This window comes from Peromyscus maniculatus, chromosome 4 (assembly GCF_049852395.1).
Source record: "Peromyscus maniculatus bairdii isolate BWxNUB_F1_BW_parent chromosome 4, HU_Pman_BW_mat_3.1, whole genome shotgun sequence".
Classification (NCBI taxonomy): Eukaryota; Metazoa; Chordata; class Mammalia; order Rodentia; family Cricetidae; genus Peromyscus; species Peromyscus maniculatus.
The window spans coordinates 3,742,601-3,770,113 of record NC_134855.1 but is presented as its reverse complement, the minus strand read 5'-3'; the positions used below and the strand labels follow the sequence as shown (position 1 = coordinate 3,770,113).

Here is a 27,513-nt window from a genome sequence, read left to right as displayed (position 1 = left end):
TGCCCCCGTATCTAACTCTGAAGCAGAGGAACCCCAAGTGTAAGGGCCCTGAGGGAGGCTGACTTGGATGTTTGAGAAACAGCATGAAGTTTTGTGGCTGTAGCAAGTAGGTTAGGGAAGAGAGCTAGGGGGTGGTATCGGAGTGCAGCGAGGAAGCTGAGGTCCTTAAGATTTTCACTAACTGTGATGAGGATTTTGGCTTCTACTTAGAATGAAAAGAAACGGTTAAGGATTTTGAAGAGGGCAGTGACAAATTTCCTTAGACTCACACTGGCTGCTGTTCTAACCCAGGGATGGCCTTGGTTTGGTGTTGGTGACAATGGATTCTGGATTAGTTTTAATGTTGGGGCCAGGGAGGTGACTCAGCTGGCAAGCCTGACAGCGTGAGTTTCATCATCTGGATCCTCATAGTGGAAAGTTGTCCTCTCACCTGCACTCATGAGCTATGGCATATGTATACCAGCCCCCAACACACAGATAAGTAAATAAAAATGTAATAAAACATTTTAACAGGAAAACTTGGTTTGTTAAGCTCACGGTAGAGCATTTACCTAACATGCATGAAGGCTTAGGTTTTACCCTTGACCCTCAGCCAGCACTGCTTTTTCCCAGGAATGGGGACTGAACAGAGCTTTGCATATGCTAGGCAAATGTTCTATCCATGAACTCTCTCCCCAGTTGCTCTGACATGGGAAAATAGCAGCTTGGATTCGCCAAGAAACAGATACCAAGACAGGATTAGATGTGTGAGATGTTCAGGGACACCTGTGAGAGACAGGGGAGAAGGAGGCAGCCCAGATCTGACAACGGGTCTGAGAAAAAGGCAAGGATAAAGGTTAGGAAGGATACTTCCTATAGTACAGCTAAGAGAAGTCCCAGCCAGGCTGCTGGGTGATCCTGGGCAGAGCCCATCCCTGGAGGAGGCCTGTGTTAGTTAGTCAGTCCTGTGCCAGGAATGATTGGTTATTGTCTAGGAATAGCCAGGGAGTCTGTTTGGGAATGATCTCAGTCAAATGTCATGGAGGGTTGACACTGTGGGAGCTAGAAGCTGTGGGCATCTTTGCCCCTCAAAGCCAGTCCTGGGGAGGGCAGTCACAGTGGTATGTGTACCTCCCACAAGACCCTAGGAAGTGCTTAACTTTTTGAATTTGGTCTCCTTATCAGTATAACAAGATTAAGTACCAGCGATTTTAAGGAATAATCAGATATTATATGTGTGACTTCTTCCTTGAGGCTTGTCACAGGTACTTAATACATTTAATTCCTTGTCTTGTGGTGTTTGAATTAATTCTCCTGGTTAAGCAATTCTTGGACACAGCTTTTTTTTTTTTTTAAATCCTGGTTATTGGGAGTCAAATCAAGGCTACTTTTCTTTTTGTTCACAGATTCTCTTCTAGTCATTAGCACTTTCTTTGCTCTTCTGAACTAACCCATCTCCCAGACACATGTTCATGGCTTTTTTCTTTTTTGGCTCTACTTTTAGGGATGTGAGGAGTTGAGTCATTATGTTGTAATTATCTTGGAATTTAAGTTTTTCAGGAGCATTGTAGTTTGATTGTTAATAAGCACTTGGTTTATTCTTTGATTATGAATTACAGTGAACAAGACCCTTTGGAAGGTATATCCAGATAAAGTCGGGTGTAAATTGGCTTTATGTTTCTGGTAAAGGCAGAGATTCTGGCTATCCTTGACACTTCCAAACCAGTGATCTGTTCCCCCTAATGTAGGGAAAAGGGGCTGGCTAAAGAAACCTACCCTGACCCTGGAGCCCAGAACTAGGGAAAGATGGCTCAGATCAGGGCAGAGAGAAACACAGTTTGGCTCAGTCAGATCAGAGCCATCTCTGCCCCTGGCCAACTGACTTGTGAAACTAACCAATCACTGGTTGACTCCGCCCCAAGACATCCTATATAAATTGCCCTGCCTGGTCAGTTAAAAAAAAACTATTCTCTCCACCCTGGTAGAGGCAGCTACTCTCCTGGACCCCTCCTTCCCAAATAAATCTCTCAAAACAGTTTTGGGTGTGAAGATCTTCTTTCACAGGTGTACAGAGGATCCTTGCTGAGATGTCCCTCAGTGGACAGAGCAAGAAAAAGCTGAAAAAGTAACACCTTTCTCTCTAGCTGGAGGTTTGCTACATTTCTGCAGGGGCTTCCCTTTTTGCAGAGTGAAGCAAAAGAAGCAACATCTTAGGCCTGAGAAGCAGAGCTCTGCTGCTGGGAAGCCCCCTTAAGTGGGGGCTGAGCAAAGTTCAGTTGTAGCGGCTCTCCAGGAGAAGAGCAGGGTTGCTATATCCTGTGGGAAACCATCCCCCTCCACACCAGGTATAGCCTAGCTCACATGAACAGTCAGGATACCTTTCCCCGCAGAGCTCCTAGCAGTTCTAGGCCTGACTCTCCTGAGCAGTCAGAAAAACTTCCCTTCCAAGGCTGAGCTGTCTCTTTGCAGCACCAACTGTCAGGGTTGTCATAAGCAGCTCCAGGTGTCTGGGACATCTCACTCTCCAGGGCTGCTGTCTCATCACAGCTCCAGCCATCGCCTGACTCCCAAGTGGTCAGGCTACCTCTTCCCAGAGTTGCAAAACTCATGTTAAATCCGGGACCAAACCCACAGAGTTGCAACAAACTTACTTACATCTAAGGCTCATCATTGGATATTTGCTGTCATTAGCTCCCTCTTCCTCTGTACATGTTGGATGGTAGAGCTGATGTCTTGCTGGCTTCTTCCCCCATACCAAAGTTCTAAGGTGATCAAAACAGAATGCCCAGTACAATCAGACCAGGGAGTCCCCAAGTGTTATGACATATTACACGGGGAGACCCCAAGGTTATCCCGTGCATACAGGGAAACATGCTGGCATGCTAGGCAGATGCAGTGGTGGGCTGGCAGGCAACCCGCCCGTTGTTTCGGGCATGGTGGTGGGGTGGCAGGTGGACCTTCACAACCCAAAGGCTGCATCTGAACAGATGTGGTTTATTATAATAGAGACGAAGAGAAGATAGGAAAGAAGAGAGGGAGGGGGACAGAGAGAGAGGGGTCGAGGGGTGCACACCTCCTGGGAGTGGAGGGAGAGAGAGAGAGAAAGGGGCTGAGTTTTCCTTAAACATCAGGATGCAGGCTGGCCCCAAGGGGCGGGTCAGAGTATTAACACCGAGATCACAAGAGATCTCAGCTAACATTCCCTCAGGCTGACTTCAACATTTCCCTGTGGTGGTGTTTTGTGTATACTGTACAAATAAAGCTTGCCTCAATACCAGAGGGAAAAGCCAGCCACTACTTTGCCACAGAGGCCAGGCAGTGGTGGCACACACCTTTAATCCCAGCATTTGGGAGGAGGAAGCAGGAAGATCTGGAGTTCAGGGCCACACTGGGCTACACAAGATTGATCCAGTTTAAAAGAGAAACAGCCAGGCAGTGGTGGCACAAACCTTTGATTCCAGCACTTGGGATTTCATGCCTTTAATCCCAGCACTAGGGAGGTGGAGACAAGAAGTGATATGGCTGGGCAGAGAGAGGAATATAATGCGGGAAGAGACAGGATCTAAGGTCTCTTTCAGGCTGAGGATTTCATAGAGGTAAGAACTAGTGGCTGGAGGGGCGGGAGGAGGGAAGAGGAGGATCTGTGATTGGTATGTAAAATGAATAAAAAATTTTCTTAATAGTAATAAAAAAAGAACTAGTGAATGGCTGCTCTGCTTTTCTGATCTTTTAACTTTCACCCTGTTATCTGACTCCGGGTTTTTACTAGTAAGACCAATTAGAATTCGTGCAACATTTCCCCATACTTGGATACACAGTTTCTCCAGGAAATGTTCCTATGATAACAGGTTGGGTGAGGTGATTAGGATGGTCCCCAGCTGGGTTGGATGGAGAGGGAAATTGCTATGGAGCCAGGGAAAGCCATGACAGAGCTGGAGGACAACCCTAAGAAAACCAATAAAAACATGCTGCGTCCTTGGGCAAGATATTCCAGTTCTCTGAGCCCTACTTTCTTTGTGTGCAAGACAAAATAATCACAGCATTTACCCTTGTGAAGAATGACTGGGAGACTCCTATGGAGTGAAGGAGAGAGGGGCAGGAGTCAGTGAGACTGTTCGATTGCAATGCGGGTCTGACAGCAGTGGGACAGGAAAGGATGCCATCAGTGAGTGTGTGTGTGTGTGTGTGTGTGTGTGTGTGTGTGTGTGTGTGTGTGTGAGAGAGAGAGAGAGAGCGCGCACACGTGTGTGTGTGTGTGTGTGTGTGTGAGAGAGAGAGAGAGAGCACACACGTGTGTGTGTGTGTGTGTGTGTGTGAGTGAGAGAGAGAGAGAGAGAGAGAGAGAGAGAGAGAGAGAGAGAGAGAGAGAGAGAGAGAGAATTAATTTAGTGGAAACATACTTTGAATCTTGAATTTTTTCTCGGAGTCTAGTAATGCAGAGTACAGTCGTTTCACAGCAACCCTGTAAGGATGGTGAGTCGTGGCTCCAGCCACTTGGTCACAGGAAAGAGTGCTGACTGCCCTGCTGCATAGCCTGGAAGGTTAGGTGTGTGAGCAGTGCTTTTCCACTTAGGTTACTTTAGTTTATGATGAGTTCCTCTGGACATGTCCCATCATAAATCGAGGAACATTTGTGCTTAGTTTATGTAAATGGGATCAAATATCTGCACTACCACAGTTTGCTTTATTATTTTGCACACATCTTTTCATAGTTGTCTCGCTTTTTCTCCAGCTGCCTAGACACACCCTTTTGAAGTGACTGTAGTATAAATGAGGAGACGGGTGGGAAGCTGAGACAACTGCCCAAGGTCACAGATTAGGAAGTGGAAGAGCCATTTTTTCAGATTGGAACCCATCTGCTTCCGGAGCTCACAGTCTAACTATGTTATCTATTGTTCCATTTTATAGATCTTGTTACAGGGGTAGTGTACATGATGGGCACATTCTAGGAAGTGTTGGTAAAGCCATTTCATTACACAGCCCCCGTGTATATAGACTGCGGTAATCTTGAAAGGGGCTTAGCGGCGTCCAACTGTGCTTAGTGATGGCGGATACTCTTCCCTTGAGCCACTCTGCTCTATCTACCATTCCTTGCAGGACCGTTCATTCTTCAGGCAAGTCCAGCCAGCTGTCTCTTCCTGTTCCATATGTAAGCAGGTCTTATGTACAGTGCACTTGTAAGCATAGCTGCTGGATTTGACCAACCAACAATGAGGCTGTAGCATAAGGCATGAAATTCAGCACTCAGACCATGTTGGCCTCATATTCCAGGTCCAGCAGGAACTCAGATCTGCTGCTCATCTGTGAGTCTCAGCTTTATAACCTATAATCCCAGGTATGACACTAAGGCCACTGGAGTGTTGTGACGATCACCAGGTTAGTACACACAGCGTGCATCGGCTTAGAGCCGGGCACTTGGAAAGTGCCCTGGAGATATTATTCTTTCTGCAGCAGAAAAGATGTTAGAGTCAGATGATGAGGCAGATAGAGTTGAGCAGTATGTCACCATACCACAGATAACAAGGTCCTCCATACATCTCTGTCTTGCTTTATTTTCTTCACACACTTATGCCAGTTTGTATTTATTTACTGTCTGTCTCTCCTTTGCTGGAGTATGAGTGCTTTGAGAAGAAAGAGGAAGAGCTTTGTCCATTTTATTCATTTATGATGTATCCCTAGCCCAAGGAACAGGGCTTAGCATGTAGTAAGTATGTAATAATAGGACCAGTGTTTGAGTGTGAGCACCTACTGTGTGCACCCTGCTCCTCTGGTGCTATGGTGTATCATGTAACACATCCCTAATAACCCTTTGGGGGGCCTTAGGTTATCATCCCCATTTTGTCACAGAGGAAGGAAGTTCTTTGGTTCTCTGTGCCTAGTGTCACCCCGTCAGTAAGTGAAGGAAAGGGTCACCTTTCTCCAGAGCCTAAGCTTCAGCTGCCGTGCTGTGCTCTTCTTCAGGAGAAGGTGGGACCTTTGCTTCCTTTCCCTTTGGTGGTAGGTGTGGAGGTGGGCTTTGCACGTGCTTGACAGGTGCTTCCCACTAATTGATCCTAGAACTCCATTATTTGTTCTCTGTTATTGAGAACTTAAAATAGTTTAGTGCCTACATATGCTTCTCTAACCAGCATCTACCATTTGTTCTTTGTAGAAGACAATATTTTTAAGACATTTACTTAGGTTGCTTCCAGTGTGTGTGCTACAGCCCATGTGTGGCGGTCAGAAGAAAACTTTGGAGAGTTGGTTCTCTCCTTGTGTCATGTGGTTCTAGGAATCACACTCAGGTTGTCAGGCTTGGCAATAAGTGCATTTACCAGCTGAGCCATCTTAATGACCAAGAGGCAGCACTTAACCTAACCCTTTCCCAGTCCTGTATTTAAAAGGGGAGAAAGCAGTAGCAAATAATGTTTATGAGTATGTCACTGTGTACCATCACATTTATTGACTTACTTAATTCTCTCAAATAATCCAGTTAATAAGTAAAATTAGACGTGTTTGACAAACAGGGAAACTGAGACAGACTTAGACACAGAAGACCTGGGCCTCAAACACTGCCAGTGTCTTCAGACCTGCCTCAAGAGCTCCACCACATAGATGATGGCTGCAGCTCAGAGAGAAAAAGCCAGTGTCCGTGGTTACTCAGACTGTTGGTGGCAGAGCAGAGGTTAGAGGTCAGCTCTCATTTGTCCGCCAGATTTGTGTTCATTCATGTGTGTGGAAGCCTCAGCAAGGGTTCTGGCCACTTAGTCCAGGGCTTGGGTTCTGGTCTTTCTAGCTGAGTGAAGAGAAGATGGATAATGTAAGAGAGACCATGCAGCTGGCAGTTGGCATTGGGACTCATCCTTTTTCTTCCTGCCCCGCTTACCTGAACTTCAGTCAGTGTACAGTCCTTTGGAAGCATGTGGCCGGTTGCGTCCTTAGGTGGAATTAAAATTAGCATAGGTGGTAGGAAGCCTTCCCAAATGTCTGATTCTCTTTGGTCTGATGTCTTTGTGAGATGTTAATGTATGTAAGATGGGTTAATGGGAGGGGTGGAGAGAGTACGTAGAAACATAAGAAATCGAGCTGGGCTGTGCAAACATTTTCTTCAGGACTCTCAGCCCCAAAGCATCGAGCAGCTCCTGCTAGAAAAAAAAAAAAAAAAAAAAAAAAAAAAAAAAAAAAAGCAGGGCATGTGTCGACTGCTGACTGTGGGTCTGTGCTCCTGCTAGGGGGATGTCTCCTAGCTGCCCAGTGACAGGGTGGCAAGCTTTCTCTTTGGAACTGTCAGATGTGTTTTGATATGCTGTTCCCTGGAATGCAGCTGCCTTCTTAGCTTGCTACCCCCTGCTATTGGAGCAGAAGTCGTGGCCTCTACAGCCCATTGCCTGTTGCTGCCCTCTCTTCTATTATTTTCCTTTCTTGGTAGTACTTGAGTACTGAGCCCAGGACCTCCCACATGCTAGACCAGTGCCCCACCATTGAGCTATATCCCAGCCCTCTTTCTACTTTTTGTGTTGAGACAGGGTCTCACAAAGTTGCCCAGACAAGCCTTGAACTCCCTCTGTATAGTCCAGGAAGGTCTTGAACGTGGCAACCCACGAGTTAGCCTCCCAGGTAATCAAGATTACAGGTTGAGCACCAGGCTTGGCCCTCTGTCCTTCTTATCCTTTGCTGTTCTCCATCTACTCCATGAACAAAAGCTTTAAGGAACCAAATCCGTTTCAAGTGTTTTCTCCCTCACCACTCACATCCCATTGTCCCTAAGTCTTGGAGATTCTGTGGTTAGAATAATTAGTGTAGCCGCCCTGTGTAGTGCTCCTGCAGTGCATATGTGCTGGCAGGGTGCCAGGCCCTTGCCACCCATCATTTCATTTCATCCTTGCCTCCTCTTCGTAGCCATACTGTTCTAAACACGAGGAAACTGAGTTTGGAGGGGTTGCATAGAACATTCAAAGTTTGGAAGCTAGCAAGTGGCAGAGCCCTAGGACAAGCTCATCTTTCTGTGTTTGGTGCTACTTTTTAAGTGACCAAAGACATCATAAGTGGGTTTTGCTGTAATGACCCAACTCTGCAGGGATTTCCCTGGGTGGTGTATAGCGTTGTACATGTGTCCTGTTTGGTAGCAACAATGGGAAGTATCGTTTCAGCCAGTGGGTTTTTCTGTGTGTTGGTTACCAACGGGGCATGCCCTCTGCTTATTGTTCATGGGAACATGCTCAAGGAATTCTGCAGGAAGGCCCCCACCAGGATGTTACTGGAAGACCTGTTTGGCAGAGTTTGTGCAAACAAAGTATGACCCTGCCGGCTCAGCCAAAACTCCTGTATGGTGCTGGGCGGACTCTGTGACCATAGCGGAAAAGGCTGCTGTCTTCATCCCCCAGCCAAGAAGCTGCTGCGGGGTGGGCCTCCACTTCCCTCTCTCTGCCCAGGGGCTTCTGCACAGTCTTCCTCTGCTTAGAGAGGGTGTGCACACTGCTCTCCATACAAATACCAGTCTAGTTGGGTTTCCTTTACCTCCTGAGCCTCTTTTGTGGTGTGTCACATTGTTTATAGAAGAATCTACTAGTACTCTTCCCCTTAAAACAAAACAAAACAAAACAAAAAAAAATGAGCCAGGTAGTGGTGGTGCATGCCTTGAATCCCAGAGGAGCAGAGACAGGCAGATCTCTGAGTTCGAGGCCAGCCTGATCTACAGAGCAAGTTCTAGGGACAGCCAAAGCTACACAGAGAAACCCTGTCTCAAAAATAATTTTTTTGATAAAATAAACATTAAAAACTCTGTCAGTTTAAGTGTCACTGCTTTTCATCTTGTAAAGCTGAAATTGTATATATCAAAAAGTTATACATGCATAGTTCCTGGGAACCATTCTGCTTTCTGCCCCTCTGACTCTGACCATTCTAGAAAGCTTATAGAGATGGAGTCATGCAACATGTGTCCTTCTTTTGGGGTTGTTTCACTTGGATTTATCCATGTGTACATGTATCAGTATCACATTCCTCTTGAAGGCTGGATAACATCCCATTGCACACACACATAACTCAGTATGTCATTGGAGTGCTTGTGTGGTTTTGCACCTGTCAGCCTCCTCGCTGTGGACATCCTTACCTCCTGCTTTCTCCACTCTGGTCACACTGCCTTTTTTCAGTCTCTGGGAAAAGACTTGTATCCCTCTCCTATCAAGTGTGTCAGCCAGCACAGGATCTGGCATGGGGTTAAGGGACTCAGCCATTGCTTGAGAAGCAAATGGGCACAATTTAGAGTGGACATTCAGGCGCCTGGAACACAAACATGAGTACCAAGCCCCATGAATGTGAGCTGCAGAGGATCAGATGTATTAATCACTGGACTAGAAAGGGATTAGGACATTTCCATAATATAATGTGGTATGTTTCTTTTTCTAAAACAGATGTGCTCTTGTTGCTTCATGAGGAAGCAATTAAATGTGTTTGATTAAGACATCCATAAACACTATCATGTATTTGAGACTACTATGTGCTGCTTTCTCTGTTGGAACATTCTGTCTGCTGTACCTGCTTCTCTGAACCACTCTGTGAGATTTCCTTTCGTCTTCTTTGATTAAGTAGCTTTCTCACGGATGACTGTCTTCTGCTGACACAGATGGTAATACAATGGGTCTGACTTCAAAACCAGTGCTTTGCCGTTGCCCTAGGTGTCTGTTCTCATATTTACTGTGCAGTACAAGCTCAGTATCCACCAGTGCATCTGCCCTTCTTCCTGTTGGGCCTTTCTGTGCCCAGTATCTAGCTCTTCTCACCTCTCTCCCCATTCTTACTCTATTTCCTTCGAGACAGGGTTTCTCTGTGTAGTTTTGGTGCCTGTCCTAGAACTCACTCTGTAGACCAGGCTGGCCTCGAACTCACAGAGATCCGCCTGGCTCTGCTTCCTGAATGCTGGTATTAAAGGCGTGCGCCACCAACGCCCGGCCTCCTAATATATTTTTTGACAGTTGGCTGTGTATTTGAATCCTAAAACATGTTTTTTGACAATATCAGTAATAGTTATACACTGTTAGAAACTGATATTAGTTGGTGGTAATAACATTTATGTAAAATAATAGATTGTATTAAGGCTACATTACATATAATGATTTCATTTTTTTAGATAGCCTTTTATTCTTGAGGCTTTTTGAATCCCAATTTATGTTTTTCAAAATGCATGGCTTTTTTCTTCTATTTGAAATATAAACAAAGCAGTGAAAAGTTAGTTAGCTTTCTTTATTAAAGGTTTCTCAATAGTCAGATACCTATTGCAAATTATGTATAAAACACAAGATTGAAGTACTTCAAGATCTTTTTGGAGAAATTTAAGAGATTTCTTCCTAAACCTTCCTTTAGAAGGTTAGCTTCGTTTCTCTTCTGCCCCTCCTAGTTTTTCAGCAGGATTAGGTTTTTTGAACCAGTGGATCAAGTTTTAATTTTCCTGTTCCTTCCTTATACTGACATATGCTTTGGCAAAACAAAAAAGAGACCTAAACATGTCAGCATGATTTTTGTGCAGTGAATTAAAAACCATAAAAGTAACAAGATCAGATTCAAATCCCTAAACTCCTGACATGGTGGTTTTGTCCTTTTCAATCCCAAGCTTCATATTACGACTTTGGAAGCTTTCTGCCTGGAAGCAAAAGTTCGTGATTTATTTGAAATAGATTACAAGGATACAGGCCAGAGAGATCTAGGTCTGAATCCCAGTTCTGTCACTCAAGCCAGTGGGCCAGTCACTTAACATCTGAGACTCAGTTTCTTCTTTAGGAAAAATGGAACTCTTAATTTGAGGAGGGATTTGGAGGGGATTAGCGAGGTCACCTAACTCAACTGTCTGCTTTGTCTTCAGAGGTTGGCTTTTCTTAAAATTCTTTTTGTCATGGGAGAAAAGGATATGTAGATGCCATGAAATATTGAACATACACCTTTGCCAGTACACACTGAGCATGTACCCAGAACTTGGGAGGGTTCTGCCACTGAGTCACCATTGCTATGCCTAGAACTTGGGACTGTGCTGACTCAACTCACTCAGGATTGTTGATCTGAGGGGTCAGGAAGCATTGCAGTGATAACCACTTCAGGGCAGAGAATTGATCAGGCTATAGGCAAGCTGGGGGCATTTTAATTAATGATTGATAGGGGAAGGCCCAGCCCATTGTGGGTGGTGCCATCCCTGGATTTGTGGTCCTGTTCCATAAGAAGGCAGGCTGAGCAAGCCAGTAAGCAGCATCCCTCCATAGTGTCTGAATCAGCCCCTTGTGCCAGGATCCTGCCCTGTTTGAGTTCCTGTCCTGAACTCCTTCAGTGATGAACAGTGATGCTGAAGTGTAAGCCAAATAAAGCCTTTCCTCCCATGTGGCTTTTGGTTGTGGTGTTTCATCACAGCAATAGTAACCTGACTAGGACAGGGTTCATGATCTAATAAGACCATCCAGGATATAGCTTTCAAGCCTCAGCTCTCGTTACTCCATTTGTTCTTATCTGCTCTTTCTGGGTCAAATGAAACATGATTTTCTTGTACCTCAAAGCTTTTATACATGCTTTTTCTTGGAAATCCTTCTTGTTCTGCCAGCACTAGAAACTTGAACTTATTCTTCAGGTTAAGTGAGGTATATTAGTTAGGATAGTGTGGATTATGCTGCAGTAACAAGAAGTCCCCAGTCACCATGGTTTATAACACTTCACCATGGATTGTAACAATAGACATGCATTTCTCAAACCACGTGTTAGGTACTATTTTTCATAGTCATCCTGAGCTGATGGACATTCTATCTCAGCTTGTACTATGACCCAGGGAAACAAATGTGGCCTCTGGAAGCTTCTGCCCCGAGATGATACCCAACATTTTTACTCACATTTCCTTAGATCATGCAAGTTTTGCAGTCTAATTTCAGGGTAGGAACATGTGTTTCTGCTTGTGCCTATGAGCAAGAGTCCTGAGTAGTGGTGAGTGGACCTTATCACCTGCTACATTTAGAAGTCATTTCTCGAGGAATGTCTTTTGGGCTTAGCTGCTCCTCTGTCGCCCCTCTTCCTTCCTTCCTTCCTTCCTTCCTTCCTTCCTTCCTTCCTTCCTTCCTTCCTTCCTTCCTTTCTTTCTTTCTTTCTTTCTTTCTTTCTTTCTTTCTTTCTTTCTTCCTTCCTTCCTTCCTTCCTTCCTTCCTTCCTTCCTTCTTTCCTTCCTTCCTTTTCTTTCTTTCTTTCTTTCTTTTTCATTTTTAATTTTTCTTTATTAAGAAATTTTCTAGTCATTCCACATACCATCCACAGATCCCCCTTCCTCCCTTCCCCACCACCAGCCCTCTTTCCCGAGCCACCCACATCCCCCAAATTGAGGTCTCCCATGTAGAGTCAGCAGAGCCCAGCACACTGAGCCTAGGCAGGTCCAAGCTCCTTCCCACTGCACAAAGGCTGTGTAAGGCATCACCCCGCAGGCACCAGATTCCCAGAAGCCTGCCTATAGACCAGGGACAGATCCCGATCCCCCTGCCTGGGTGCTCCCCAAACAGTTCGAGCCAAACAACTGTCTTCTGTATCCAGAGGGCCTAGTCCAGTCCCATGGGGGCTCCACAGTCACCAGTCCACAATTCATGGGCTTCCACTAGTGTGGCTGGTCATCTCTGCACGTCCTCCCATCATGATCTCGACGTCCCTCTCCTGCAGAATCCCTCTTCTCTCTCATCAGTTGGATTCCTGGAGCTCAGCCTGGTGCCTGGTGCCTGGCTGTGGATCTCTGCATCTGCCTCCATCAGTCACTGGACAAGGGCTCTATGATGACCATTAGGGTATTCACTAGACTGGTCACTAGAGTAGACTGGTCCAGGCATCCTCTGGACCACTGTCAGCAGATCAAGGTGGGGTCATCCTTGTGGATACCTGAGAGCCTCCCCAGAACCCTGCCTCTTCCTATTCCCATGATGTCCTCATCTATCATGGTATCTTCCTCCCTGCCCTCCCACTCTGTCCCTGTTCCAGGTTGACCTTCCCATTTCCCTATGTTCTCATCCCCCACTCCTCACCCTCTGTCACCCCCCCCACACACACACACCCAGTCCGCTTATGTAGATCTCATCCACTTTTCCTTCGCAGGGTCATCCATGTGTCCCTCCTAGGGTCTTTCCCTGTTAGCTAGCCTTTCTGGAGTTGTGGGTTACAGTCTGGCCATCCCTTCCCTCCATGTAGTATCCACTTATGAATGAGTATATACTATGTTTGTCCTTCTGAGTCTGGGTTACTTCACTCAAGATGGTATTTTCTAGTTCCATCCATTTGCCTGCAAATTTCATGATTTTTTTTAACTGCTGAGTAGTACTCCATTGTGTATATTTGCCACATTTTCTTTATCCATTCTTCAGTTGAGGGGCATCTAGGTTGTTTCCAGGTTCTGGCTATTACAAATAATGCTGATATGAATATAGTTGAGCATGTGTCCTTGTGGTAAGATTGAGCATTCCTTGGGTATATGCCCAAGAGTGGTATAACTGGGTCTTGAGGAAGACGTATTCCCAATTTTCTGAGAAACCGCCGTACTGATTTCCAGAGTGGCTGTACAAGTTTGCATTCCCACTAACAGTGGAGGAGTGTTCCCCTTGCTCCACATCCTCTCCAACATAAACTGTCTCCAGTGTTTTTGATTGTAGCCATTCTGACAGGTGTCAGAATTGTTTTGATTTGCATTTCCCTGATGACTAAGGATGTTGAGCAATTCCTTAAATGCCTTTCAGCCATTTGAGATTCTTCTGTTGAGAATTCTCTGTTAAACTCTGTAGCCCATTTTTTAATTGGATTGTTCAGTATTTTTAAGTCTAGCTTTTTGAGTTCTTTATATATTTTGGAGATCAGCCCTCTGTCAGATGTGGGGTTGGGGAAGATCTTTTCCCATTCTGTAGGCTGTCATTTTATCTTATTGACTGTGTCCTTTCCTCTACAAAAGCTTCTCAGTTTCAGGAGGTCCCATTTATTAATTGTCGCTCTCAGTGTCTGTGCTACTGGTGTTATATTTAGGAAGTGGTCTCCTGTGCCAATGCATTCAAGACTACTTCCTACTTTCTCTTCTATCAAGTTCAGTGTAACTGGATTTATGTTGAGGTCTTTTATCCACTTGGACTTGAGTTTTGTGCATGGTGACAGATATGGATCTATTTGCAATCTTCTGCATGTTGACATCCAGTTACGTATGGCCCCTTTCTTTTCCTACTTCGGTTACCACAGTACTTCTCACACTCTGATGACTATCTTTTTGCCTCTCTTTAGCTAAGTTCCATAGGAGCGGGATGAAGGTCTATTGTCTTCATCCAAATCCATTACCTCAGCTCCTGGCACTCAGTGTGTGCAAGATGGAGAAAGGAAGGCAGCACATTTATGCTGTGCTGTGCTGCTGTGTTGTCATGATGATGAAATGTGAGATAGTAACTGCTGTGTGCGGTAAAATGCCTTTCTTCACGGGTTATGCTCAATGTCATGATGATGAAGATGCTGATAACAAAAACTGACATTTATCTGAGTGGCACACACCTTTAATCCCAGCACTCAGAAGGCAGAGGCAGGCAGGTCTCTGAGTTTCAGACCAGCATGGTCTACAGAGTGAGTTCCAGGGCAGCCAGGGCCACACACAAAGGAAACAATAACAGGCTGATAGCATTTACCAAGCCCTTGTAAGATGCTGGATACTTTCAAAGGTGCTTTCTAAGTCAACTGGTGCTGCAGTTGTTATGCGTTACAGGGGGACTCGTGCTATCTCTTGGTTTTGAGGTGATTCCTAAGTATTTTGTCATAGTGATCAGGATAGTGAAGGTTAGTTTTGAGATGATCCTGAGTGTTATAATGATGAGGATGATGACGGTTGGGTGATGTAGAGTTTAGCAATAGTGTTATTTCTGAGTGTCCCCCATTTACATTGCTGTGGAATGGAAAGCTAATTGTGGCTGATTGGTTTCTTTTATTGAACATTTAAAATGTGTCAGGGCCAATGGTAAGTGAGTCACATGATCATCTTAGTTCCTCCCACCCCTTTGATTCCCGTTAGACAGCTGGGGGGTTTTAGAAGACAAGTCTGCATCTTGTAAGTAGCATGGTTGAATTTTGACTCCGGATCTACCTAGCCTATCTGTTCTGTAATGTCTTTTACTTGCTTTTACCAGATAACTCATCAGGAACTAAGCATGTGCATTGGTATCTGTCAGGAGTCAGGTCATCAGCTGATAGGTCAAGGCTGTAGATTGTTGAGCTAGTGAACAGAGGAGTGTTAAATTCTTGGCTAGAGGTCAGTGTCTTACTAGAAAGAATAGTGTGTTCAAATTTGTGTGTGTGTGTGTGTGTGTCTTCTTTTCAGAGTAACCAGGGAACACAGAGAAATGCTGGTGAAACTGGCCAAACAGAACACCAACAAGGCCAAAGAAAATTTACGGAAGGTTCGCACTAACGCAATGAATAAGCTGAAGAAATCAAAGGACAAAACCTCAGAGGACACCATCAGGCTCATAGAGAAACAGGTACAGTTGCCAACAGATGCAGTATTTATGTATCTGACCCAAGGAGTCTTTGTACTCATGTCTGAAGCAAGGACAGCAAAACAGAGTGCCTCTGGTCACTTTATCCACACCATCAACACCAAGTCTCTGTTCTAAGTCTAGCCTATGCTAGACCCTGGACGGATCCACTGAGAGGATAAGAGGCTCTTGATCCTTGTTTGTGTGCTCGGCTCTGTGCTGGACACTTTACTTCATTTTCCCTCATTACTACGAAACTGAGTTAGAGGCTGGAAGAATAGCCAAGGGCCTGGTTCAGTCCGCATTGCTGAAACAGCAGCTCAGCAGCACTGTAAGAGGAGGGTGAGGAGACCTGGTCCAGGGAAATCTGGGAACCGGTTCCATCCAACTCTTGCTGATGGGAGAGATGGGACCCAGACCTAGGGCTGCTTGCCTTGCTGTCTAGCTTTCTGACTGCAGAGGAGTGAGCAGCTGTGTTTTCTGTGTGCTGAATGCTATGCTCCTGGAGTGAAGTGATGAAAGGACAGAGACCAGGTAGACCAGACCAGCATGTGCAGAAGGGTGGTCATGTAAAAGAACATTTTCTACTTGGGTCAGCAGGGTTTAATCCTAGGATGGGTCAAGGCAATGAGTGAGGAAACAGAGTGGCCACATCATAAAAGGTCTTATATACCAGGTGAGGAATTTGAATGTGAACAATGTCCAGAGTGTTTCCACATTGGCTGTACATCTGGCTCATTTTAAGGACTTGCTCTTGCCCCTTCTCATTGGCTGAGCTTGTTACATGAGCCAAACCAGATAGCATTGCTGCTGAGAAGTATATACTTAACTGCATAGAGGTCTGAAGGTGTGTGTGAACATTTGATGAATAATAATTTACTCTTAGGAAAATGAAGATGTCTAGGAATTAGGGAGATGACTCAAAATTCAGTAACATGTTTGCTGTGCAAGAACAAGGACTTAAATTAGATCCCTCAGAACCCACATGCAAAGCTGATCATGGAGGTGATTGCCTGTAACCCCAGCATAGGGATTGGAGGGGGCGGAGATAGGAGGAACCCTGGGGCTCACTAGCCAGACATTCTAGCTAAAGGTGAGCTCCAGGTTCAGTGAGAGACCCTTGTAGTGGGTGGGTCTTTGAGCCATGAAGCATCGCAGGTAACTGTTACACCTGCCTATGACCTTGAGGTACATGCCTCTTGGATGTGGCTGCTAAGGGACCCTTAAGACCTAGGATGCACATATGCGTGCTCTCTTCGATACCTCATGCTTTTGGATGCTGGAATGGACCAGGGCAGAGCTCACCAGAGACAGCATTGGACCATGCCTTGCCCTTCCAAGATCCTGTGACAAATGCCTTTATTCTGTCTTGTGAGTTAACCCACAAATAAATTCCTTTGCTCATTAAATAGACTCAGTGGGTTGCTAGAGATAAAATCCCACTAGACCCTGACCCAAAACCCAAGATGGAGAGTGATTGATAAAAGCACATGGTCTGGCTAGGCCCTGGGTGGAGCTCTGGGAGTCTAATTATCGAGAAAGAGGAGGGTTTATATGAGCGAGAATTGTTGAAACCAAGGTTGGATAAAGCACAGGGACAAATAGCCAAACGAATGGAAACACATGAACTATGAACCAAAGGCTGAGGGGCCTCCAACTGGATCAGGCCCTCTGAATAGGTGAGACAGTCGATTGGCTTGATCTGTTTGGGAGGCATCTAGGCAGTGGTACCAGGTCCTGTGCTAATTGCATGAGTTGGCTGTTTGAAACCTGGGGCCTATGCAGGGACACTTGGCTCAATCTGGGAGGAGGGGACTGGACCTGCCTGGACTGAGTCTACCAGGTTGATCTCAGTCCTCGGGGGAGGCTTTGCCCTGGAGGAGGTGGGAATGGAGGGTGGGCTGGGGGGAAGGGGAGGGGGCCAGGAGTGGGGAGAACAAGGGAATCCGTGGCTGATATGTAGAACTGAATGGTATTATAAAATAAAATAAGAGGGGGAAAAAAAAAGCACATGGTCTTTACACTTATGCACACACGTGTGCACTTGTACCCACCCCCTAGGCAAGTATCTGAAGCCTGCTCCAAGATACTAAGTCAATGAATCTGGAGTGGTGCCCAGGAATTTTTTTCTTGAAAGTTCTCATTTTTCAGACAATAAGATCACATGTGTGCCTAGGAAAAGTAACTGTGGTGGCCAGGTAGAGAACACTGTAGGTGGCGAGATGGAGGCAAGAAGGGAATTTATCAGGATTTAGGAGCTGAAATGAGTAATGTCATACCAAGTGTTTGGTAGGCCTCAGAGCTGCTGTGTTCATGATGAAAGCATCATCTTAGGAAAGCTGAAGAAAGATGGGGTAGGATGGAGCATGAAAGAAGAAGCAAGCAGAGCAGGAGAGCTGTTGGGGCCTGCAGGAGGCGTGGAGTGAGTCGCTGCCCTCGTGTTGGACCAGCAGTTAGCATTCTGGTTGTAGGTCAGCCAGCAATCACCTAGGGGAAGTTTGGTTCCTGAGCATTGTTCCTACATCTTCTGATTCAGTATATTGCCTAGAATGGTGTTTTTAAAAGATTTTTTACATTATGTATACATGTGTGTTTATGTGGGGGATATATAGGTGAGTGCAAGTACCTGCAAAGTCCAGAAGAAGATGTCAGATTCCCTGGAGTGGAATTACAGGTAGCTAAAGCACCTCATGTGGATATTGGGAACTGAACTTGGATCCTCTGGAAGAGCAGGAAGTGCTTTTAACTGCTGATCCATCTCTCCGGCTTTGAAAGTGTATTTTTAAAATGTTTTCTGATAGTTTCTGCAAAAGTATACTATGAAAGAACCAAAAGCTGGCAGTACAAAAGGAAAAGCCATTCTGCAGCTGATGTTCCATGACCTTGGAGAAATTGCTTGACGCTTGGGGTCTGTTTTTCCTGTCAAAAGAGTTTGGTAATTTCTCCCTTGAAAGGGCTCCTGGAATGCTAGAAGGTGCCATTGGGATGCCTAGCATTTAAGTCTCAAGTGTCCCCTCTTGCTGTCTTTCTGCTCTCCTGTCTTCGCTCAGAGGGCCAGTCATAGATCAGGCTGTCCGTCTCTGAGCACTGATCAGGGCTCAAAGCCTGCTCCTCCTTGGTACCCTAGGGATCCATCTCTTCAGTGGACACTTGGCCCTCATGTTGCTTCCTGGTAGTAGGCTGTGGACTTCCAAGCTGTCAGATCCCTCATTCAACAAGTTGGAGTCTGCCTTAGAGTGCAGAGTCCTTGCTCCTTGAAGAATGATCAGATAATCTGTGCTCTTGTTCAAACACACTTGACAGAGACCTTGACAGAAGTCTTCCCTCACGACCACTGGCTTCCCACCCTTTTCAGCTTGTCCTTTCTTTCTAGTGCTTCCTAAGTGAAAAGTCTTTGTCCTTTGATACTAAACTGCCTGGTTCCTGTGAGACAGAGTGAAGACAGCCCCTTACTCAGTAGAGTAGAGTGACCAGCATCTTAGTGCACACCTTGTCATGGTCTTGACATCAGTTCCGTCTTGTTAACGTCTCTTACAGTTGTGTAGTTGAAGTTTGGGTAACAACATAATGGAGGCAGCCCTGTGCACTCTACAGCGTGTTCCTTTCTCTGTGTGGATGGCACCAAAGGAGTTTCTGCTGTTGCTTTAGTTTTTGCTTTGCTTTATGTAATAAAGCTGCTGACTGATTGTTGCTTTAACAATTTAAATTTTTCTTTGTTCCTAATTATCAAAGTAATATAAAGAAAATGTAGAATGTGAAGACTGTTTAACATGTGGAAGAGAATCATCCCATAAATACAGAGGTATCTCTCAGCATGTTGAAATGGTCCTTTTCTTTTTTTCAACACATAGTTTTAAACAATATTGAGGATGTACAGTATATGTAAACTTTTGAGCCAAGGTTTAATTTTTCATTTGTTAATAAAGGCACTGTTTGTGTTTGAAAAATTTTTGCAAATGACCACTTCTCATGATTGCTAAGTAGTTCATCTTGTGCCCATATGCAAAATTATCTTTTAGAAGTTCTTGCTTGTAGATATTTTTATTTTATAAAACTTATTTTAAAATTAAAAAAATTGTATTAGTGAGGTTACAGAGGTTACAGTGACTATCTTCTTTATGAATCTTTGTGTTTTCTTGAGGAAGAACATGCCAACTGGAGATCACTGGCAAGAGAAATGCACTGGTTTGCTTGTGTGTTTTCTCCTCACTGTTGGGGATTGGACTCAGAGCCCTGCATATGCTTTGTAAATGCTCTACCATTGGGCTCTGCCTCTAGTCCAGAAATGTGTTGTTTGTCAGGTTCTCAATATATCTTTCTAAAATCACTTCAAGTGTGTGGTTTGTCTCTTCTCAAACATACATGCATGATTTCTTTTCTGTATCTGAGGTGAGACTCAAACCCATGGCCTCTTTCCCCAGCCTTCTGAGTGCTGGGATTATAGGTATGCACCACCACACCAGCTTATTTTACCTTTTACTAGATTCTAACATTAGACTGAGTTTTTGTTTTTATGAGACAGTACCTTTCTATGTAGTCCTGGTTGGCCTGGTACTCCTTATGTAGCCCAGGCTGTCCTCAGACTCATTGTGATCCTTCTTAGTCTCCTGAGTGTAAGGACTGCAGACATGTGCCACCATACCTGGCTGAACTAAAAAATTTTAATGTGAGCTTACAGTTTTTTGCATGTCTTCAAATCATCTTTTACACTCTAGAGAAATAGTTTTTAAAATGTATTTATCTTTTAAATAAACTTTATTATAAAAAAAAAAAAGTCACACACTAAAAATAACCAGACTAAAATCCTGTATGTCCTACTGAACTTCTGTTCAGTTAGTATAGCCATTCTGGGGCCCAGAGAGATGGCTCAGCGGTTAAGTGCACTGGCCATTCTTCCAGAGGCCTGTTCCCAGCAGCCACAAGGTGACTCACAACCATCTGTAACACCAGCCCTAAGGGATCTGACACCCTCTTCTGGCCTCCCTGAGTACCATGGGCACAGTTGGTACACAGATGTACAGACAAAACACCTATACAGTAGTTTTTTGTTTTTGTTTTTTAAGGCCATCTGTACCTGTAGTGCTTCATGTTGGAATTTACATTTTTACTGTTGAATTTATTTTTATGCATTTATCAACCACCATGACAGATTAGAACTAGAGAAACCATTAGCTTTATATCCTCTTTCATGGTTTGTTCTTGCTAATATAAATCTTTATAACCTTCCTAGAGGATAGTATGACAGATGCCCTGACCATTTAGTTCTGATCTATAACTTAGGAACATGTCTAAGAGAAATTTTCAACCTTAGTCTATGGGACTGTGTCTCATTAGTGTGTTACATATAATGATAGAAAACCAGGAACCAAGTTCCTGAACGCCATTATTTGAGTCCATTTGAATTTCATTCATTGATCTGCCTGCCTCTGCCTCCTGAGTGCTGGGATTAAAGGCATGCAACCACCACACTGATGAATTTATTATTTTCTAAAATAGTGGACTATACAATAACATTGTAGCTGGAGAGATAGTTCACTGGCTGCTCTTAGAGAGGACCCAGGTTCAGTTCCCAGCACTCATAATATGGTTCCTAACCATTTGTAACTCAGTTCCAGGGGTTCTGACCTCTGTGGGCCCCAATCATATATGTGGTGTATTACATACGTGCGCATAAAATACACACACATAAAACAAAATGAGTAAGTCTGATAAAGAAGTTTTAAAGATACACAGGCATACAAAGATCGATAGCTTGTAATTATCAAAATACCCAAAGCCCCTTCAGTGATGGGATTATGAATAGCCTTTTATTGTATGAAATTGACCTTCTCTTTTAAAATTGTTTTCAAAATTCTTTGGTCAAATTCTTTTGAAATATTTTTATAACAATATTTCTCTCATCTTTGGTGTGTGAGATTGAAATGATTGAGTGATAGGTTCTGTCTCAGTCACTGTATCTGACCCCCGACTTCCCCGGCCCCTAGCTCAGCCATGTCTACTATAGGACCACGGATGTTCCTGCTCAGGACTCTTGACATCTGCCAGCCTGCTGTGGTACCTTCGCTGTGGTTTGCCATAAATGGGCCTGCTGAACATTAAAGCATTTGGCAGAAACCTCCAGTGACTCTGGCCAAGATCCTTTCACTGCTGCCTTTCTCTGAGAAGCAGCACTCTCTGGAATGAGTGAAGCCTGGTGCTAGTGGGGCTGAAGGAGGGGAGGGCCCTGCAGGGTGCTGGACTGGGGGAGGCAGTCCTCATGAAGGGTGGCTTGTGTGCAGGCCTGCCCAGAGCTGTGCTCTGTGGTCCTGTCACCCCATGCTCTGTCTTTGAAGTCTTCCATTTTCCTTAACTGATAACCAGCAGACACAGTAATGACAGAGGTCCTGGTGGTGTTGATAATGTTATGATTTTATAAGGTGAGGCACGAGAGTGGAAATGCTTCTTGCTTTGGAGTCAGGCATTCAAACCCTAGCTCTTTTATTTCCCAGCTGTGAAAGTGAGCAATGGCTCCATTCACCTGTGAGTCTCTTTGCTCATCTGTAAAGTGGGATGATCTGTTCCCATCTCACTAGAACAATTGGAGGACCAGAAGACACACTAATATGTTGATGGCCCTTGAGAACTTTCACTGTTTGTTCATCCACTCTGCTTCCTGACCTTGTGATTTTAAATGAAATGGAACGAACCCTCTCAGTGCCCCCAGCACAACATGGAGCCGAGGTGAGGAAGGAGTAGGCCAGGTGCTGTGGAGCAGGATTGCCAATCAGGAGTGAGTGAGTTTTGGGCCACACCACATCACACAAGAAGTTAGTGGGTAGAGCAGAATGGCCAGAGCCATCTTGCCCAAGATTACTTTGGGTTAGTTTTCTGTAGAATGGGGACAATAACTGTTCTATCTACTTTATAGGGGCTATGTGAGATGGCCGGATTTCAATAATGAGTTAACAGAAACAGAAAGATTTTATACAGTAGAAACGCTTATGCAACTGCTAGGTGAAAGCATGCTAAAGGAGACAGCAGCATTTCATGTGTTGTGTGGATTGTTAGCCAGTGTCTGGCATGTAGTAATTACTCAGCAGTAGGAGCTGCTCTTGCTGGTGGTGTCATTAATCCTCAGTGTTTCAGAGTCTGATAAAGATGAAAATGGTGAGCCTGCAGGTGAACTGTCCCCAAGGGTCTTTTGTACCTATCGGCTGTTCAAAAAGCTAGTAAATACTTCGTTGATGGATTAGCTTGAAGTCAGAAAGTGGTGGTAAAAGTCACAGTAACACAGCCAGCATTTGCATAAGATAACCAGCTTATCACATGCTTGTATAGTCTTAACTGTTAGCTGAGGAAGGGACAGCACCTCATTTGATGGGTGAGGAAACAGACTCCAAGTGGAAATGTTACTTGCTCCTGTTCTCCCATGTTTTCAAACTGTCAGCCTGGGTATCCCTCTACTTCTCAGTCCTTCCACCCTGGTAACCTTACTGCGCCTTCACCTTTGGCTGGCCCAGGCTGGCAGCCTGCAGTGCTGGTGTTTGCTGGGCACTGCTCCTGGCCTATGAGAGGCAGCACCAGGGACCAGAAGTGTCTCAGACATTTGTGACTGGCTGCGGAGCAGGGGCAGCTGCCATCCCAGTCCAGCCGCTCTTCCATCGCATCCAGCAGCCCAGGAGCTGTGCTTTTCCAGCTTAAAAAATGTGTAGCGTTTGCTAGGGTGAGACTTCCCTGCCTGGGGCCAATTGCAGCAAGCCCTTTTTACTTTCTCTTCTTTCAAGCCATGTATTTAGTTCCTAATTCCTGGCCAAGGCCTGTGGTCGGCAAATAAAGATGTCAAGCAGCTGCCTGCTGCTGAGCACACAGATCTGCATACTATGCTAGCCCTCAGTGCTTCCTGCCAATACTGCCTGCCTTCATTTCAACCCCATTTAGACTTAGAATGGAGCCTGCAACACCTACTAAATCATGTTTTCATCCTTAGAAAGGCATGCATACTTACTGCAAACAAACACAGAGAACTTCAACAATTTTTCTCTTAATAAATACTTCCTGACCAGGCGGTGGTGGCACACGCCTTTAATCCCAGCACTCAGGAGGCAGAGCCAGGTGGATCTCTGTAAGTTCAAGGCCAGCCTGGTCTACAGAGCAAGCTCCAGGACAGGCACCAAAACTAGACAGAGAAACCCTGTCTCAAAAAACAAAACAAACAAACAAAAACTTCCTGAGAACTTGATATGTTCTGTTTCTTAGGCGGGATATAATCAATACAGACCTAAATAACATATTATCTATTTTCCCATCACTAAAAGATAGAATGTTAAGATTTTGGCATGTTATGCATATATGAAAGAAGTTGAAATGGAGTCACCATATAATGAGGGAGACAGTGCCCCAATTAGACATCTTATGCCACCAAGTAAAACCTCCACTGCCAGGAGTGGGTTACATTTTGTTGAGTCCTTGTCCAAAAAGGTCTCATAGACCAGCCCCCTAAAAAAAAAAAAATCACAAGCTATTGCTAAAACTACTGATTACTCTCTGTACCCCGATGGTAGGGCTCTGCTGCTAAAGACAGCTTATGTCATCACAACATGTGTAAATCAAGGTGGTGCCCAACTAGAAACCTCACCCCTGCCGACTAGTTGTCGTGGTGCTAGAAAGTACTTTTCATGGCCCCTGAGAGAAAAGTGATCACTTTTACCAAACTGTAAACCCTGTGGCCTACGACAGGGGCGCCTGCAAGATGGACTGATGTAATAGTGACACACTACAGGATGACCAGAGTGCCCCTTCATTTTGTTGTTTGCTTTTGATTCAAGGCCCCTTCCTTGTGATGAAAACCCATGCATGACTCTGATAAAGTGGCCAAGAAACTGAGACTAGATAGGTCATGGGCCTAGGGGAAAACGTACTATTATTATTCTGCTAAAGGAACCTAGCAATAAAATTACTCCTAGTGACATATTTGCAATACCCGTAGGAAAGAGCATTGCTCAACCCTCATCAAAGAAACTTCTCGCAGTAGATGATGATTAGCGCAGAGACCCACAACTGGTCAGTGTGCAGAGAGTGGAGCACTCAGTCCTTAAAGGGTTGTCTTTGTCAAACTCCTCCCTCAAGTCAGAGGGATCTGTGTGGAAGAGGAAGACAGGTAAGACTGTAAGAGACAGAGGGAGGGAGTGACTCCAAGGAAGAAGCAAAGCGGTGCTCAGCACAGCAGGCCTGGCAGACACACCTGTGAAGTCTCAGACCGTGACAGCGGCACACGGCCTGCACAGGGTCACACCACACAGAATCCAGCCTGGAGAAGAGGAAGTGGACACAGAATCCCACCCTAACCAAGACGCTATTTGCAGTTATGCCTTCTGAAAAAGGGAAAATCAGTTTTCTCCAATGGAGTATCACTGGGTGTATCAGCCACACTGTAGGGATGCCCCATCTCCAAGAGTGATTGACCATTAAACACTTTTTTTTTTTTTTTTTTTTGGCACTTTTTGATTTTGTTTTTTGTGTTACTGGTTTTCTTTTTCTTTTTCCTTTTTTTTTTTTTTTTTTTTTTTTTTAGTTTTTTTCCTTTTTTGAGAAGAAAGAACATGAAGTTGGGTAGGTAGGGGAAGGAATATATTATGAAAAAGTGTTTAATAAAAATGAAAAGATTTTGGCATGTGTCTTAGTTTCTTCTTGTTGTTTTATTTTGTTTTTGTTTGTTTTTCAAGACAGGGTTTCTCTGTGTAGCCCTAGGCTGGCCTCGAATTCACAGAGATCCACCTGCCTCTACCTCCTGAGTGCTGGGATTAAAGGTGTGTACCACCCTGCCCAGCTTAGTTTTTTTAAAGTATGTGATTTTTGTTTAGATATTTTATAGATTAGTTTTTCTACAGATATTCACACAGACGTTTCTATATTGAATTGTTTTTTTTAATTGAAGGAAAGCATGAACATGTCTCCAAGATGTTAAGATTATCTTGAAGCATTATTCAAACACAATTTTATTATTACAGATGGAACCCATGCCAAGATCTCAGTCAATTGTATTTTCTCTCCCAAGAATTTGACATGGCCATGGTAGTGCCGTGTTCATCTGCTTCTCCATCAGATAACTTTAGATTTTTCTCATTTTTCTCACTATTCAAAATTAGGTTGGAGGTGGGGAGCTGGAAAGTTGGTTCCACAATTAAGAGTGCTTGCTACACTTACAGAGAGGACCTACGTTCATTTCCCATCACCCACATCAGGCAGCTCATCACCCCTATAACTCCTGTTCCTGGCAGTGTGACCAGCTCTCATAGCCTCCTGAGTACCTGTACTTAATGTGGTGCACAGAAACTCATGCAGGCACACACACATACACACTACACATAGTACACTTCTTAATGTGGTGCACAGAAACTCATGCAGGCACACACACATACACACTACACATAGTACACTTCTTAATGCGGTGCACAGAAACTCATGCAGGCACACATACACACTACACATAGTACACTTCTTAATGTGGTGCACAGAAACTCATGCAGGCACACACACACACACACTACACATAGTACACTTCTTAATGCGGTGCACAGAAACTCATGCAGGCACACACACATACACACTACACATAGTACACTTCTTAATGCGGTGCACAGAAACTCATGCAGGCACACACACATACACACTACACATAGTACACTTCTTAATGCAGTTCACAGAAACTCATGCAGGCACACACACATACACACTACACATAGTACACTTCTTAATGCGGTGCATAGAAACTCATGCAGGCACACACACTACACATAGTACACTTCTTAATGCGGTGCACAGAAACTCATGCAGGCACACACACACACATACATATAAATTTTTTAAAAAATTTAAGCCCATATAAACATCTTTACAGCTAGCATTTAAGAATTTGGAGGCTAGGGGTTGGAGAGTTGGCCATTGATAAAGAGCACTCATTGTTCTTCCCAGGTTTGATTCCCTGAACCCACATGGTGGTTCATAACTCTAGTTTCAGGGAATCCAACATCCATGTTGGATTTAGCTCACACATGGTGTGTATATAAATGTAGACAAACACTTATATAAATAAAATAAGAAAAGTATTTAAAAAAACAAACTTGGGGCTGGAGAGATGGCTGAGTTGTTAAAGAGCACTGGCTGTTCTTCCAGAGGACCCAGGTCTGATTCCCAGCACCCACCTGGTGGCTCACAGCCATCTATAAATCCAGTTCAAGGGATCTGACATGCTCTTGTGGACCTCTTAGGCACCAGTTACACACTTGGTGCACAGAATACACATAGCCAAAGCACCCATATACATAAATAATAATTACAGTAAAGAAGAATTTTATGTTCAGATCATGTTTACTTGATAATTTCCCAGTTGAGATATTTGGGGATTAAATCCAGTGTAGCTTATCCATTCACTGTAGCTTGCAGATTTTGAATATTGTAATTAGAACTATAGCATCAAGTTTTGTTAATGATAGCTGAAGGTTTATCCTGTTGTAATTTGCATTTTTGTGTCTATTGAAATTTCTCTGTTGATTTTCTAACTCTAGAGTCTTACTCTTTATATCAGTTCATCTAAAGGCTTTCTGAACTAGAGTAGCTGACATGTAAGGCATTCTAAAGCAGAGGTTCTCAATCTGTGGGCTGCGACCCCTTTGGGGGTTTAACAACCCTTATCGCATAGTATATATCCTACATATCAGATATTTACATTACGACTCATAACAGTAGCAAAATTACAGTTATGAAGTAGCAATGAAATAACTTTATGGTTGGGGTCCCCACAACACATGAGGAGCTAGCTGTAGAGGGTCCCAGCGTTAGGAAGGTTGAGAACCACTGCTCTGGAGGTTTATTAGGGCAGCTAGGCTGGCTTTTCTGTGTTGTGTAACAGTTTTAAATGTTGGTTTATAGACTCAGGCTACTATGTATTACAGTTTGATGTTACCACTTTCTGACTGTGTGCCCTGCCTTGTTTTTCTTATTTGAAAAGGGAATAATCTTAGCTACCTCACCTACAGTAGCAGGGTCTCCACACATTTCTTAGAGCCTGGGTGGCCTCAGTTAG

General features: G+C 44.3%; 1 protein-coding gene across 5 annotated transcripts in view; it reads left to right on the top strand.

Annotated features, from left to right (window-relative positions):
- Positions 1-27,513, top strand: part of Mrrf (mitochondrial ribosome recycling factor) — a 60,061-nt gene that overhangs the window by 31,277 nt on the left and 1,271 nt on the right. For 4 of the 5 annotated variants that reach the window (XM_042274777.2, XM_006995281.4, XM_042274776.2 and 1 more), the window contains one exon: positions 15,296-15,455. The exons of the other annotated variant lie outside the window; for it this stretch is intronic. In XM_042274777.2, coding sequence (XP_042130711.1) covers positions 15,296-15,455 — 160 coding nt within the window. The remainder of the gene's footprint in view (positions 1-15,295; positions 15,456-27,513) is intronic. 5 annotated transcript variants of the gene reach the window in all.